Source organism: Jaculus jaculus, chromosome 8 (assembly GCF_020740685.1).
Source record: "Jaculus jaculus isolate mJacJac1 chromosome 8, mJacJac1.mat.Y.cur, whole genome shotgun sequence".
In the NCBI taxonomy this organism is placed as follows: Eukaryota; Metazoa; Chordata; class Mammalia; order Rodentia; family Dipodidae; genus Jaculus; species Jaculus jaculus.
In genome coordinates this window covers 89367008-89383355 of record NC_059109.1, presented here as the reverse complement: position 1 = coordinate 89383355, position 16348 = coordinate 89367008, and the positions used below count along the sequence as shown (strand labels likewise).

The 16348-nt window shown below is 38.5% G+C and overlaps 1 protein-coding gene across 2 annotated transcripts in view; it reads right to left on the bottom strand.

The window, feature by feature from the left end:
* The window catches only part of Plcb1 (phospholipase C beta 1), an 855615-nt gene that overhangs the window by 183007 nt on the left and 656260 nt on the right, over nucleotides 1-16348 (bottom strand). For both annotated transcript variants that reach the window (XM_004661511.2, XM_004661510.2), the window contains exons 21-23: nucleotides 16139-16238; nucleotides 13678-13782; nucleotides 12757-12866 (exon numbers count right to left, since the gene is read on the bottom strand). In XM_004661511.2, the coding sequence (XP_004661568.1) occupies nucleotides 12757-12866; nucleotides 13678-13782; nucleotides 16139-16238 (315 nt within the window). The remainder of the gene's footprint in view (nucleotides 1-12756; nucleotides 12867-13677; nucleotides 13783-16138; nucleotides 16239-16348) is intronic.

Sequence of the window (16348 nt, the reverse complement as noted above, 5' to 3'; positions counted from 1 at the left end):
CAACCAGCAAACTATTAGAGCTGATAAACACCTATAGCCATGTAGCAGGATACAAAATTAACACACAAAAATCAGTATCCTCCTTATATGCTAACAACAAACACACAGAGGATGAAATCAGATAATAACTCCCATTCACAATCGCATCAAAAAAAAAAAAAAATAAAGTATCTTGGAATAAACCTAACCAAGGAAGTGAAGGATCTCCACAATGAAAACTTTAAAACACTCAACTGAGAAATTGCAGAAGACACTAGGAAATGGAAAAACATCCCTTGTTCCTGGGCTGAAAGGATCAATATTGTGAAAATAGCAGTCTTACCAAAAGCAATCTACACATTTAATGCAGTCCCCATCAAAATTCCAATGGTATTCTTCATGGAAATAGAAAAAACAATCCAAAAATTCATTTGAATCACAAAAAAATCTCGATTATCTAAAATAATACCGAGCAACAAATACAAGGCTGGTGGTATCACCATACCTGATTTTAACCTACGATACAGCGCCATAGTAACAAAAACAGCATGGTACTGGCACATAAATAGACATGTAGATCAATGGAACAGAATAGAGGACCCAGATGTAAGTTCGGGTAGCTACAGCCACCTGATATTCAATAAAACTGCCAAAAAATACTTGTTGGAGAAAAGACAGCCTCTTCAGAAAATGGTGCTGGGAAAACTGGAAATGTATCTGTAGAAGAATGAAAAGAGATTCTTCTCTCTCTCCATGCACAAGAATTAAGTGCAAATTGATTAAAGACCTTAACATCAGACCTGAAACTTAGAAAATGCTAGAGGAAAAAGCAGGGGAAACCCCTCAACATACTGGTCTTGGCAGAGACTTTCTGAATATAACCCCAATTGTTCAGGAAATAAAATCACAGATCAACCACTGACACCTCATGAAGTTACTAAGATTTTGTACAGCAAAGGACACTGAATAAAGCCAAGCGGCAACCCACAGGATGGGAAAAAAATATTTGCCAGCTCTACATCTGCCAGATGATTAATATTGCAAAGTGAATGAATTTGAAGGAAAGACATCTGAGATCAACTAAAGAGTTACTGAAAGTGCAAGCAACTCCAGAAGTCCGAACTCTCCCATCCCCCACCATCAGACCTTTGAACCTCCATCATTCAGCCCCTAGTGGCAGCGCAGCCAGCAAAGCTGAGCAGAGGTACAGCTGCACTGCACAGCACAACACGGAGGGATCGAGGTGGGCAGTCAGCATTGGTGAGATTGGAAGCCAGCCCATAAGGTAAGGAGGCTGACTGACCAAAAAAAGATAAAAGAAAAAAAACACAAGCAAACAAACAAAAAAACAAGTACACAGGCCTGTACTTGTCAGGGCAGGCTATGGGGTATATATTCTTGGTCAATGAAATAAAAAACTCTGTGGAAAGTCTCTCCACTAGAATGGATGAAGGAAAGAACAGAATATCGAAACTAGAAGACCAGGTGGCAGATCTAATATAGTCCAACAAAGAGAAAGACAAGCTAATAGCAAAGTATGCATGGAAATTTCAAGATACCCGGGACACTATGAAAAGATCAAACATAAGCATTGAGGGTATAACAGAAGGAGAAGAATTTCAATCCAGTAGGTGGTTTCAACAAAATCATTGAAGAAAAACTTCCCCAAATTGGTAAAGAAATACCAATGCAGATACAAGAAGCTTTTAGAACAACAAACACAAAATCTGAAAGAACCTCTCCTTTCCATGTTGTAATTAAACTACTAAACACAGAAACCGAAGGAAAAAAAAATATTGAAAGCAGTTAGAAAGAAGAAGAAAGTCACCTACAAAGGCAAGTCCAATCAAAATAACTGCAGATTACTCAACACAAATTTTAAAAGCCAGAAGGGCTTGCAATGATGTATTCCAAGTTCTGAAAGATAACAACTGTCAACCACGATTACTTTATCCAGTAAAGCTATCTATCTAAATTGATGGAGAAATAAGGACATTCCACAACACACACTGGCTAAAGGAATTTATGACAACTAAACCAGCTCTGCAGAAAATACTTGAAGGAATTCTTAATGCCAAAGAGAAAGCAAAACACACACAGGAAGAAAAAGGAAAAAATAAACCACACTCAAATAAAAGGGAAAACAGGAAACACTACAAAATAAGAAGAATAGCAAGAATAAATGCATACCTTTCAATAGAAACTCTTAATATCAGTGGCCTCAATGCACCATCCAAAAGACACAGGCTTGCAGAATAGATTAAAAGGCAGTATCCTACTATTTGTTGCCTCCAGGAAACTCACCTCTCAATAAAAGATTGACACCACCTTAGGGTGAAAGAATGGAAAACAGTATTTCAAGCAAGTGGACCTAGGACACAAGCAGGGGTTGCTATCCTAATATCTGACAGGATAGACTTCAAACCAACATTAGTGAGGAAAGATAAAGAAGGTCATTTTATACTGATTAAAGGAACACTGCAGCAGGAGGTCATTACAATCCTAAACATACATGCACCTAACATGGGGACTCCCAGTTTCATCAAACAAACATTATTAGTCTTAAGGTCACAGATAACATCAAACACAATTGTAGTGGGAGACTTCAATACCCCACTCTCATCAATTGACAGGTCATCCTGGCAAAAAATGAACAGAGAGACATCTGAATTAAATGACGTCATGGAACAAATGTACCTAACAGATATCTATAGAACATTCCATCCAAATGCTACAAGATATACATTTTTCTCAGCAGCACATGGAACATTTTCTAAAATAGACCATATGTTAGGACACAAAGCAAATCTCCACACATACAGGAAAATTGAAATAATCCATTGTGCTCTATCTGACCACAATGGGACTAAACTGCAAATTAGCAACAAGAAAAGCTACAGAGCATATAGCAATTCATGGACACTAAACAGTACACTACTGAATGATCAATGTCTCATTGAAGAAATCAAAAAGGAAATCAGTAAATTCATAGAATCAGATGATGATGATAATACAACATGCCAAAACCTTTGGGGCACAATGAACACAGTCCCAAGAGAGAAATGTATAGCTCAAAGTGCCTATATTAAGAAATAAGAGAGTTCACAAATAAGCAAATGAATGCTCCACCTTAAGGCCTTGGAAAAAGAAGAACAAGGCAAACCAAAAATCAGTAGACACGAAAAAAAATCATAAAGATTAGGGCAGAAAGTAATGAAATAGAAACAAAAAAAAAAGAAAGAAAATCCAAAGAATCAGTGAAACAAAGAGTTGGTTCTTTGAAAGGATAAGAGAATTGATAAACCCACAGCAAATTTGACCAGAAGAAAGAGAGAAGAGACAAAAGTTAATAAAGTTAGAGATGAAAAAGGCACTATTATAACATACCAAAAAAATTCAGATAATTATAAGGACATACTTTAAGAATACTTTAAGGATATATATGCATCTAAGTTTGAAAATCTGCAGAAATGGATGATTTCCTTGATTCATATGAGCTACCAAAATTAAATCAAGATGAGAAAAACCATTTAAATAGACATATCACAAGTATAGAGATACAAGCAATTATAAAAAGTCTCCCAATTAAAAAATGTCCAGGCCCAGATGGATTCACTGGTGAATTTTACCAGACCACAAGAAAGAACTAACACCAATACTTCTCAAACTTTTCCATGAAATAGAAAAGGAAAATCTTTCTATGAAGCTACCATCACCCTCATACCAAAACCAGTCAAAGACAGAAAAAAAAAAAGAAAATTACAGACCAATCTCCCTCATGAACATAGATGCAAAAATTCTGAACAAAATATTGTCAAACAGAATACAAGAATATATCCAAAAGATTATTCACCCTGACCAAATTGGCTTTATTTCAGGAATGCAGGGATGGTTCAACATATGCAAATTAATAAATGTAAGTCATCACATAAATGGTCTGAAGGACAAAAATCACATGATCATCTCAATAGATGCAGAAAAGGCAGTTGATAAAATCCAACATCCTTTCCTGGTAAAAGTATTACAGAAACTGGAACTAGAAGGAACATAACTCAACATAATTAAAGCTATTTATGACAAACCTACAGCCAACATAATACTAAATGGTGAAAAACTCAAAGCTTTTCCACTAAATTCAGGAACAAAACAAGGGTGTCCACTGTCCCCATTTTTATTTAACATAGTACTGGAAGTCTTAGCTATAGCAATAAGGCAAGAGGCACTCATAAAATGGATACAAGTTGGTGAAGAAAAGATAAAATTATCACTATTTGCAGATGATATAATTCTATACATAAAAGGCCCTAAAAACTGTAGCAGCAAACTGTCAGAGCTGATAAATACTTTTAGCAATGTAGCAGGGTACAAAATAAATATACATAAATCAGTAGCTTTCCTATATACTAACAATAAATGTGTGGAGAATGAAATCAGGGAATCTCCCATTCACAATTGCCTCAAAGAAAATAAAGTACCTTGGAATAAACTTAGCTAAGGAAGTAAAGGAGCTCTATAAGGAGAACTTTAAATCACCCAAGTGAGAAATTGCAGAAGACACAAGGAAATGGGAAGATATCCCATGTTATTGGATTGGAAGAATCAATATTGTGAAAATGTCAATCTTACCAAAAGCAGTCTACACATTTAATGCAATCCCCATTAAAATTCCAATGATATTCTTCACAGGAATAGAAAAAAAAATCCTAAATTTCATTTGGAAGCACAAAAAAACCTTCAAATAGACAAAATGATTTTGAACAACAAAAATAAGTCTGGTGGTATCAACATACCCAATTTTAAGCTATATTACAAAGCCATAGTACTGAGAAGCAACATAGTGCTGAGAAGAAGGGATGGAGGAGTGTCCACCACTGAAACATCTCACACCCTCCAAGGCACAGGGTCCATTGTGGAAGAGGTGGCAGAAAGAATGTAAGGGCCAAAGGAAGGGTACCACCCCTTACATACAACTGTCCGGACAGAATTTGGCCTCAATATCCAAGCCCTATCAGTGCCTAGAAGTACCCACACATGACCCTCATAATAGGAAAAAAAGATGATGACTTCGAATAAGGAGAGACTAATGGAGAGAGGGAGGGAATATGACAGAGAGCAGAGTTATGAAGGGTAAAGTGGGGGAGGAGAAGGGAAGGGAAGGAAGGGAAATACCATGGTTTGTTGTCTATAAGTATAGAAGTTGTGTATATATATATATATTTTAAAAGTAGCCAGGTGTGGAGGCACACTCCCATAGTTCCTATCCTTGGGAAGCACAGGCAGTTAAGATGTCTAGTTTGATCCCAGACTGGGCTACATGATGACACCCTGATCCAAACTGTTAAAATCAGCAAACATTTATTATATTTTCAACCTCCAGCCACTATTCATACATGAACTATGACTGTTACAATATGAATCCCATGTTATATAAACATATAATGAGAATCATGTATTTTCACACAATATGATGTACATTTGTGTAATTTGAACCCAGGGGAAAGTTCAGCTTTCCTATGTATTCATTTTGAAAACTAATCTAAGAAGATAACTCATTAGACTATTAAAGATTTGGGAATGTCCAAATCCAGTGGCTTATAATGTTCAGATAGAAATGACTTTTAGAGGCTCTATGTCAAAACATTCACACTGAAAAAGTTTTGTTTTTCTTTTTAAAATGAGTTCTCCAGTGCCTACATGCTCTAGATAGATTTTTCTTTGGCCAAAAACTATAGCCACAAATTTTTAGCAGTCTCATTTTATACACACACCATTGTAAGACAAGGTACAGACACACTTTTATTCAAAGGCTGGAAGCAACTTTTCCCAAGCATTTCATGATAAGCATGAGATTTTTTTTTTTCTTCAGTTTCAAAAATGTGATGACTAAATGATTTAGACATTTCAAGGGGAAAAATCGTATTTCTCTATGAAACCAATGTAGAGGTTTTATGACTTAAGGTCTCCAAAATAACTGTGAAAATGTTGCCATGTCATCTGAGTTTAAGCAACATCATACATTTTTGAAAATCACTTCTGATTACTTTATGAGAAACACAAATAATACTGACTTAAAACTCTCTTATTTCTGTACTTTTACATACTTTAGTGTTTTATTCTTCCTAAATAGCGTCCTAATATATGATACCTAGTGCAAAATAAAAATGAAGCTCTTAATGGACACTATCGCTGTGGATTCAAAGGTTATCTCTCTTCCTCTCCTTGGAAAACACAGTTTGTTCCAGTCATTAGTCATGACCACTGTGAGGCACTGTCAACAGAATGCCCTTTGCAAGACTTTCACCTCAGCTGTTGTACTTAGTTGATGAGCTGAAAATGGAGGCGTCTGCACATGTGCTTTTGACCTTTGGACGTGAATAATGACTCCTTGGAGAGTCAGGTAGAAGGATGTGTGCAAAGCCACTGATTGAATTCCCAACATTGCAAATAAGTAAATGAGTAAATAGTTTTTAAAAGCTAAAAGTATTTGTAATTTTACTCAAAAATGCTTTCTTTTAAATTCTATTTCCTGGAAGATAAAGTATATCCAGTTGATGAAGGAGATTTATGTCTTCTAATTATGAAAGAATGTAATGAATATTTGTACCTATGTAAATTATCTTTACCTTGAATTATATTATCAAATAAAATACATTTTATTCTATTAAACAGAAGAAGGAAGAGTTACGATAAGGAAAAAAAAAGCACAGAAGCTATTCCAAAGAGAGAAAGTAAGGAGGAGTTTTGGAAATTCACAAAAGCAGTGACAGGAAGCTTGAAAGCTGTGGTGACAGAGACATGTGATTCACTGAGGATAGGCCAAGTTCCCCTGGCACAGGGAAAGCAGGTGGGCCAGGCCACCATGGAGAAAAGAGGCTGGCTGTCCTACCTGCAGGACAAGTCCACAACCCTCACAAGCCCCAAATCCAGTTGCACATGTTGGTAATGTTGTGATTCCTGTAGTAGGTGGGTCACCTGTAGAAAGGAGTCCATTTTGTCACTATATGACTCAGCCAGGTGCACTCCTGAGAGGGAACTTTCATTTAAAACTGAGCTACTCCGTGGGCCCTAGAATCAGAAACAATCTCAAGTCAGAGAACCTAAATTTAACCTGCTGCCTCAGGGTGAGAAACAGGCTAGGGTTGCACTTGTGGAGAACAGGCAGGCTAGATGCCAAAAGTCAGAAAGGGCAGAAAGCTGGGCTCAGGAAGGGCATTGCATAGGGACAGATAGCTCTATCCATGATGGCCAGGAATGGATCTCATCAATTTAGAATAACCCTGGAACTTGATGGCTCTGCGCCTGAGGTCAGTGGGTGGATTAACCTCTGGAGCCTCCTACCTGCTGTTCGTTGCTGTAGATTTGAGGCCTCTGAAATACCAGTGGTCCAACTGACACCCATAGCTGTGTCCCTCCTGTGGGATGACTAATACTCAAGAGCTCTTGAAAGAAAGACAGGCCCTCTGTTAGTACTGATCTCAGTGCTGAGGTTGCTTCCCATACCCCAACACACTTGGGATACATGTGGATTAATGGAGTAGAATAGGGGTCCCCAAAGTAATCTTACTCAGCTATAGCATGACAAATCTCAAAAGATTTATTGTATAAAAGACAGCTTCTTCAATGAAAGGTGCTTAATGGGAAAACTTGATACCTATATGTGAGCCAATGAAACTAGGTTCATATCTCTTACCCTACACAAAAATTAATTCAAAATTAATCAAAGACCTTAACATAAAATATGAAAATTTAAAATTGCTAGAGGAAAACAGATAAAACATTTCAAGGTATAGACATAGGTGAGGACTTTCTGAAACAGCAGTCAATAAATCTGAGAACTGACAAATGGGTTATATACATGAAATCAAAATAGTCACAGCAGAAGAAACTGTCAACAGTGAAAAGTAACCCTTCAGAATGGGGAAAATCAGTGCCAACTACATATCAGACAGGAAGTTACTATCTGGAATATATAAAGAACTGTAAAAATTAAACATAAAGCCTACCCCACAAACAAATCAACCAATCCATAAATGGGCCAATGAACTGAACAGATAATCTGAAAGGGAAGAAACAAAAATGTCCAATAGTATTTGAAAAAGTATTCAACATCTCCATTCATGAAAGATGTGTGAACAAAAATTGCTTTGACATTCCTACTCACCCCAATCAGAAAGGCTATCATTAAGAAGACCAATGGCAGCAAATGAAAGTGGAATTGTGGAGAAAGAGTAATTTTCACACATTGTTTGTAGAAAAGGGAACTGGTGTGGCTACTTAAGAAGTCTGAGTGGAAACCCCCCCCCAAAAAAAAATAAGAAAACCACCATTGGATCCATCTATTCCACTCTGAGGCATATTCCTAAAGGAGTGCAGGTCAACATATCACAGAAATACTTGCCCATTCACATTTATTGATGCACCACACATAATAGTGAAAAACTGAATCCTAGATATCTATCAACAGGTGAATGGATAAAGAGGATGTAGATAAAGATAAAGTGGATATATACATAGTAGAGTTTTATTCAGCCATAAAGAACACTGATCATGATGTGGAAGGTTTATGGTGATTGCCAACTTGTCAAGACCTAGAATCAGCTAGGAAATGAACCTCTGGGCATGCTTGTGAAGGACGTATGGGGAACTGTGGGTTATACCATTCCAAGGGCTGGGGTCCTGGACTGTATAAAGAGGAGAGAAATGGTGAGCACAAGAATTCATCAGTTCCATCTTCCTCACTGAGCACTGAATGTTACCAGCTGCCTCAAGCTCTTGCCACTATGTCTTTCCAACTATGATGGACTATAAGTTCAAGCCATAAGCTGAAATAAACCCCTCCTTCCTTAAGTTGCTTCTTATTAAGTATGTGACCACAGCAACAAGAAAGGAACTAATACAATGACAACTATAAGAAAATGGATTGAAGTACGAATCATTGTGTTAAGTGAAATAAGCCAGGTAGATACAAATACTGGATATCTTCTCTCATAGGCAGAACACACACACACACACACACACACACACACACACACACACACAATGTATATGTATGTACTCATGTGTATTTATGCATATACATATATCTGTGTGTGTGTGCATATATGTGTGTATGTGTTGGTCATGAAAGTAGAAAGAATACCATGAGAGAGGAGGAGAAATTTTAAGGATGGGGAAATTGCAGGGCAAGAGCAGGTAATAGAATATATGTGACTGCAGGTAGAAAGAGAGCTTTTTATTGGAAGAGGACTAGCAAAGGTGAGCTCTAGGAGAATATGAGAGAATAATGGTGGAAGAATAATAACTTAGAACAAAGTATACTGACCAATATGTATGAAAATGTCATAAGGAAACCTATTATTACTGTGTGTGATAACCTAAAAATTGTAATCTAAAAAGCATATGGCAATTGTCAATTCTACTGTCAGCTTCTAGTTCCCAAGAAAAAAATTCAGGAGGGGGCTGGAGAGATGGCTTAGTGGTTAAGTGCTTGCCTATGAAGCCTAAGGACCCCGGTTCGAGGCTCGGTTCCCCAGGTCCCACGTTAGCCAGATGCACAAGGGGGCACACGCATCTAGAGTTCGTTTGCAGAGGCTGGAAGCCCTGGCTCACCCATTCTCTCTCTCTCTCCCTCTATCTGTCTTTCTCTCTGTGTCTGTCCCTCTCAAATAAATAAATAAATAATTAAAAAAAATTCAGGAGGAACACTCACTCTTGTACCTAATCATAAAACAGCAGTCTCCATAGCATTGTTAAACTCCCAGATGCTGAACTGGACTTGAGGACTCTTGAAACCATGCTTTATGGAGAAAACATTTTCGGCAAGGGAAGTAGCATAAAGTATGGCTTCTGTCAAGGTTCACACCCAGCTGCGCTGGGGACAGTGCGGTGTGTGAGTGCATCCTAGGAGGGCCCCACTCTGACTTCCTACTGAGCTGTTCCTGTGCTAGGTCTGTGTCACCCCAATCAGAAAACAAGTTTGTAGGACTCTTCAGGCCTACTTGTTCCTAATAGGCCAGGAACAGTAACTGTTGCCTCCTACAGCAGCCCTTTCAGGGTAGGTTACAGTGGCCCAAAGGTGAGATCTGACTGGGACTGTAGCAGATCTACTTCAAGCATGGAGACACCTGGCTGTGGTGACAGGAATGCATGATGTCCCCCATAGTCTCTTGTGTTAATGAATAATTTCCACACTTAATCATCATTTGGTGGAGCTTTTGGAAGGTGGAGAATGTGTGTCATGGGGGGGAGGGCCTTGAGATTTATTAGTCCAGCCCACTGGGTGTTCAGAGCTCCTTCACTCTGGCTGCTTTCTCCAAGCTGAGGTGACACCCACTGTGTGCTCTGCGTGCTTCCCCTGCCATGATGAAGCTTCCCCTTGAAACTATAAGCCTAAGTGCACCCGTTCTTTACCTAAGCTTCTCCTGGTAGAGCGTTTTGTCCCAGCAACAAGAAAGTAACTACTACGCTGGCTTTATATGGATGTCCTGGAAGCAATACTGCTTGTATTACTTTTATTAAATTCCAACAGAGAGTTCAAGAGTATTTTTTTGTTTTATTTTTCCCTCTGCAGACACCAGGCACAGGTGTTTGATATTTATGATTAAGTATAATTTTAATGGTATTTATGAAAAGTTTTTCAGTCTAACTTAATTTGTTATGGAGAATGATGTGTCTATTGGTTTTATAGTAGAGAATGACTGAAGTTCAAATAAGAGTCTACAAAGTTTTACTCATGTGCAATTTCTTTCCCTTTACTTCATGTTCTCTTTGTTCAATGAGCTCACCATCAAAATGTCCTAGAATTATAAGTAAAGAACAATGAAATCATTATATGTGTACTTAAAAATGCATTGACATGATATTCACTGAAGATCTTGAAATAATAAAGTGCTATAATGACTGGGGATTGGGCAAATGCGCTATTATAGAGCTTTATGATGTAAGACTAAGTTATTAAAATTATGCCAGAAGAAAATTTAATGACAAGGAAAATATTTGTATCAAGTGAAAGTAAAAATGCAGATTAAGAGTATTATACCATTTTATCCACCCCATATTTTTAGTAGCTTGGATATTTGAATTACAGATGATATCTTTGAGGGTAATCTTGTCTCAATTTTTTTTCCTTTCCTATGGTAAACTTGACTGACTTCCATAAGAGTAAAACATTACTTAATAAACATTACCAACTAGACTGGGTTTGTAATTAAACATAGCTATCTGAACAGTTTTTTTTTTTTAAATTATTTTATTTATTTGAGAGCGACAGACACAGAGAGAAAGACAGATAGAGGGAGAGAGAGAGAATGGGCGCGCCAGGGCTTCCAGCCTCTGCAAACGAACTCCAGACGCGTGCGCCCCCTTGTGCATCTGGCTAACGTGGGACCTGGGGAACCGAGCCTCGAACCGGGGTCCTTAGGCTAAGCCATCTCTCCAGCCCGTTTTGGAGACTTTGACTTGCAAAATTTTTATATTTTAGACTCTAATTTTTCAAGATTATGATTACCAGGAGTTTGGTCTGTGAGTATTTTAAACATAATTTTTTTTTACTTATTTATTTATTTATTTGAGAGTGACAGACACAGAGAGGAAGAGGCAGATAGAGACAGAGAGAGAATGGCGCGCCAGGGCCTCCAGCCACTGCAAACGAACTCCAGACACATGTGCCCCCTTGTGCATCTGGCTAACGTGGGTCCTGGGGAATTGAGCCTCGAACCAGGGTCCTTAGGCTTCACAGGCAAGCGCTTAACCGCTAAGCCATCTCTCCAGCCCAATCTGAACAGTTTTTAAGCTTACTTTCTCACTTGTTAGTTTTTTATCATTTGATTTTTTTTTACCTAAAGTTTTCTTCTAAATATTCAAATGAAAGATGAAAAGAGCTAATTTTTAGATACATTTTTTTGATGTTACTCTCAATAATCATTAGATCATACTTTCCTTTTTTTTTTGAGGTAGGGTCTTGCTCTAGCCCACACTAATCTGGCATTCATTATGTAGTCTTAGGGTGGGTTTGAACTCACAGCTATCCTCCTATCTCTGTTCCCTGAGTACTAAAATGAAAGGCATGTGCTACCATGCCCAGATAATTTGCTTTTAAAATACAAAAGGATTACCAATCCATAGAGTTTTGTAGTTTTATATTTTGTTTTTAAATTTTACGTTGTGACATATAATTTTAAAAATGTACAAATCACCTTGAGAATCCATGAATATATAATAATAGTAAACACTTTATGGCCATACCATATGCCAGTCATCATGTTTAGCATTTTTGCATTACAAGAGAAATTTAAAAAACACTTTGAAAAAACTGTATTTTAAAGTAAAAGCAAAGGAAGATATGGAAGCCATCAGCAGGAAAGAATGTACAAACATCTGGTGTGCAGTGGTCAGTGTAACCATAAGTTAAGACAATGGTGCAGGTTACAGAAAAGAGAAAGAAATGTGAAAAATTTGGTCAATCATTCATATGTTTTGTGACAGAACTGAGCTCCATTGAAGCATTGTTACACTTGCTATTTCTTCTCTCAAGTTTGAATTTGGTGTACAAATCCTGTTTATAGCCATGCATTAAGATCCAAGCACTTGCCAGGTATGGCGGCACATTCCTTTAATCCCAGCACTCTGGAGGCAGGAGGCAAAGGTAAGAGGATTGCTGTGAGTTTGAGGCCACCCTGAAGCTACATAATGAATTCCAGATCAACCTGGACTAGAGCGAGACTGTACCTCAAAAAAAAGAATTAAAATTAAAATAAAAAAGACCCAAAGCACTCCCACCTCTTTTTTGATGTCTTCTTCATCTTCCAGAGTCAAAGCAGCCAGTTGCTTTGCTCTCTGCTCCATGAGATTCACATACCGGATTGGATTTGACAAGGCTTCAATCACATCTAAACATGGCAGAGACATTTGCTTAAAGGTTTTAGAGGTTATTGTTTATCATCTATCCATTGATCCATCCATCTCTACAATCACCTTTCCATGAACCCATTTGCCATCCGTCTATCCACAAGTCTATTCAGCATCATTCATTCCTTCATCTAACCATGTAACTATTCACTTAGCTGTGCAACAGCTGAGAAAGACACAGGACTTGGCTAAAAGTTGCAGAGAAGAGGTCAAGTACTTTAGCTCTGAGCACAATGGCATGGGCTCCAAACAACCCCAAGATTTGGCAATCTGGCACTGAATTACATGGCAGTAGCCAAGTGGAAGGAGCATGGCATTTTGGAATGAGGCATATGCTCCAAGTTTACCATAGTCTCCATCTCTCCCCAGTGTCTCACTCCAAATATAATCATTTAAATTTGTGATTCCTGGTTAACTTAATTCTTATAAATTTAAAACTTCATCTATAAAATGATCAGAGGTCTAAGACTAGCTGAAGGCAAATTCATTGTACACACCTAGACAGACAACTATAGCACTGGGTAGCATGGGTGAAGATGTGCTGATACCAGAGGAAGAAGACCACCAATGTGTAAATATACTGCACATGGAGGTGATGGGGTTTAAATTAAAATAAGCCCTAAATAACTAAAATGAATCCACAAAGGCTTGAGCAACTGACCTTTAAGCATACATACAAAAGCAGATGAGACTCTGAGGTCACAGATCTGCCTTCAGTTGAGTTTTCCTTCCACTGAGCCATAAACATGTATCTGACTCCCAATGGCAATGTCTCTGAGTGAGATCGCTTACCTGCATATGTGTCTGGCACATAGTCTTTCACTTCTATGTAAACAAAGACAGCTGGCAGCATCAGAGGCTGGTTCCTCTCATTCCTCAGAGAGATGTAGTGATAGCCTTCAGGGTAACAATTATACTGCAGGTCAAATTTTCTTTACAATGTTAGCTAGGTCCATAAGCACCCATGTGATGGAAGTGTTATTATTATTGGTGACATTGGGCAGCAAATAAATTACTTCTTTCTCATTTTAATCATATAGTCTTAAATGATAAGGTATTATTTTTCTTAACAGACAAGATAACCTTATTGATTCTGAGTTTGTTTTTAATTCTAGCTAGATTTTTCCCTATTAGAGCAAATTTAAAACTGTAAAGCAGAGTCTGAGCTATTAGGACAGATTTGCCGCTGTAGTAGAACTATGCCTTATTTGATTTCTTGACTTGGGCTCTGCCTTGTCTTGTGGGATGTGAGTGATATGGTACAGGCAGAGTTAGGATGTGAGTGATGTGGTACAGGCAGAGTTAGGATGTGAGTGATGAGGTACAGTTAGAGTTAGGATGTGAGTGATGAGGTATAGGTAGAGTTAGGATGTGAGTGATGTGGTACAGGCAGAGTTAGGATGTGAGTGATGAGGTACAGTTAGAGTTAGGATGTGAGTGATGAGGTACAGGTAGAGTTTGGATGTGAGTGATGAGGTACAGGCAGAGTTAGGATGTGAGTGATGAGGTACAGGCAGAGTTAGGATGTGAGTGATGAGGTACAGGCAGAGTTAGGATATGAGTGATGAGGTACAGGCAGAGTTAGGATGTGAGTGATGAGGTACAGGCAGAGTTAGGATATGAGTGATGAGGTACAGGTAGAGTTAGGATATGAGTGATGAGGTACAGGCAGAGTTAGGATATGAGTGATGAGGTACAGGTAGAGTTAGGATGTGAGTGATGAGGTACAGGCAGATTTAGGATGTGAATGATGAGGTACAGGCAGAGTTAGGATGTGAGTGATGAGGTACAGGCAGAGTTAGGATATGAGTGATGAGGTACAGGCAGAGTTAGGATATGAGTGATGAGGTACAGGCAGAGTTAGGGTGTGAGTGATGAGGTACAGGCAGAGTTAGGATGTGAGTGATGAGGTACAGGCAGAGTTAGGATGTGAGTGGTGAGGTACAGGCAGAGTTAGGATGTGAGTGATGAGGTACAGGCAGAGTTAGGATATGAGTGATGAGGTACAGGCAGAGTTAGGGTGTGAGTGATGAGGTACAGGCAGAGTTAGGATGTGAGTGATGAGGTACAGGCAGAGTTAGGATATGAGTGATGAGGTACAGGCAGAGTTAGGATGTGAGAGATGTGGTAGAGGCAGAGTTAGGATGTGAGTAATGAGGTACAGGCAGAGTTAGGATGTGAGTGATGAGGTGCAGAGTTAGTCCCTTTCCATGGCAATGTTTCCCCAAGAGAAGTCCATATTTTGGGTGTTACTGCCTACATTCCAGAGTAAACATGTGGGGCAGATCTTCTCCCAGCTGGGGCCCTGACATACAATTGTGCCAATCAGATGCTGTGCTACAATTTGCTGCTCTTTGTCCCTCAAGGGGTTCTGCGTCAGAAGCCTGGTCCTCAGTGGTGATGTGAGAGGTGGTGGGGTCTTTAAGAGGAGAGTGCCAGTGTGAAGGCCTTATGCTGTTGGGACTTACCTCTGAAGTGACTAAGGCAATGCTAGTGCAACTCACAGTAAGTTGGTTTATTATTAATTATTATTATTAGTAGTAGTATTTGGTGGTTCTGATGATTGAATCTAGAGCGTTGTATATGTTAGGCAAATGCTCCACTACTGAGAAGTCTTCTTACTCCTCAGTCTTCCTTAGACTTTTTTTTTTTTTTTTTGAGACAGGTTCTTGTTATTTTCCCAGGCTGGCATTAAACTCACTCTATCCCAGGATGCCTTGAATTGAGAATTTTCTTGCCTTAGGCTCCTGAGTAACTGAGATTATGAACTATATCACCAGTCCTTCTTAGGGTTAGTTCTTGGAAGAGACTTTCATAAAAAGACAATTCCTGGCCTTATCCAGCTCCCTGGCTTCCTCATCAGATGCAAAATTGATGAGGCTAATATTGGGTTTGCAGCTTCAAAAATCTTAGCCAAAAAACCTCTTTTCTTTATAAAGTAGTCTAAGTCTGGTACTTTCATTGCATCATTGATAAAGAAACCATTATACACTTAGAGTCCATAGACCCATGATCCAGGAACACGAAAACGTATAAGTTTTGAGATAGCTTGTTACACATAGTTATTTTGGTAAAGGTTGACTTGTAAACCACACAGCATAGCACCAAAATGTAAAACTACTAGAGTTAAGTAAATAATTATGTAACTATTGTATACAGAACAAGTTGCTTACAGCATTCTTTGAGATTCATGTCAGGTAGCAAATGAATTTCTCTACAACTTTGATAAGATTTCTCACCACAGTAACCATACCTGGCCGGATAGCTTGTACAGGCAAGATCCGATGGCCAATAAATTTACCTCCTTCTTCATAAACTGCTATCCTCAAACAGGCCAGAGAAGGCAGAACCACCTGAGGGAACATGAAAGACATGACTGGTTACAAGAAGAAGAAATCCCAAGAATGTAAAGCAAATGCTGGAAAAGTAGCTTTCCTGATAGCCTTCGAAATGCAATTGCTTT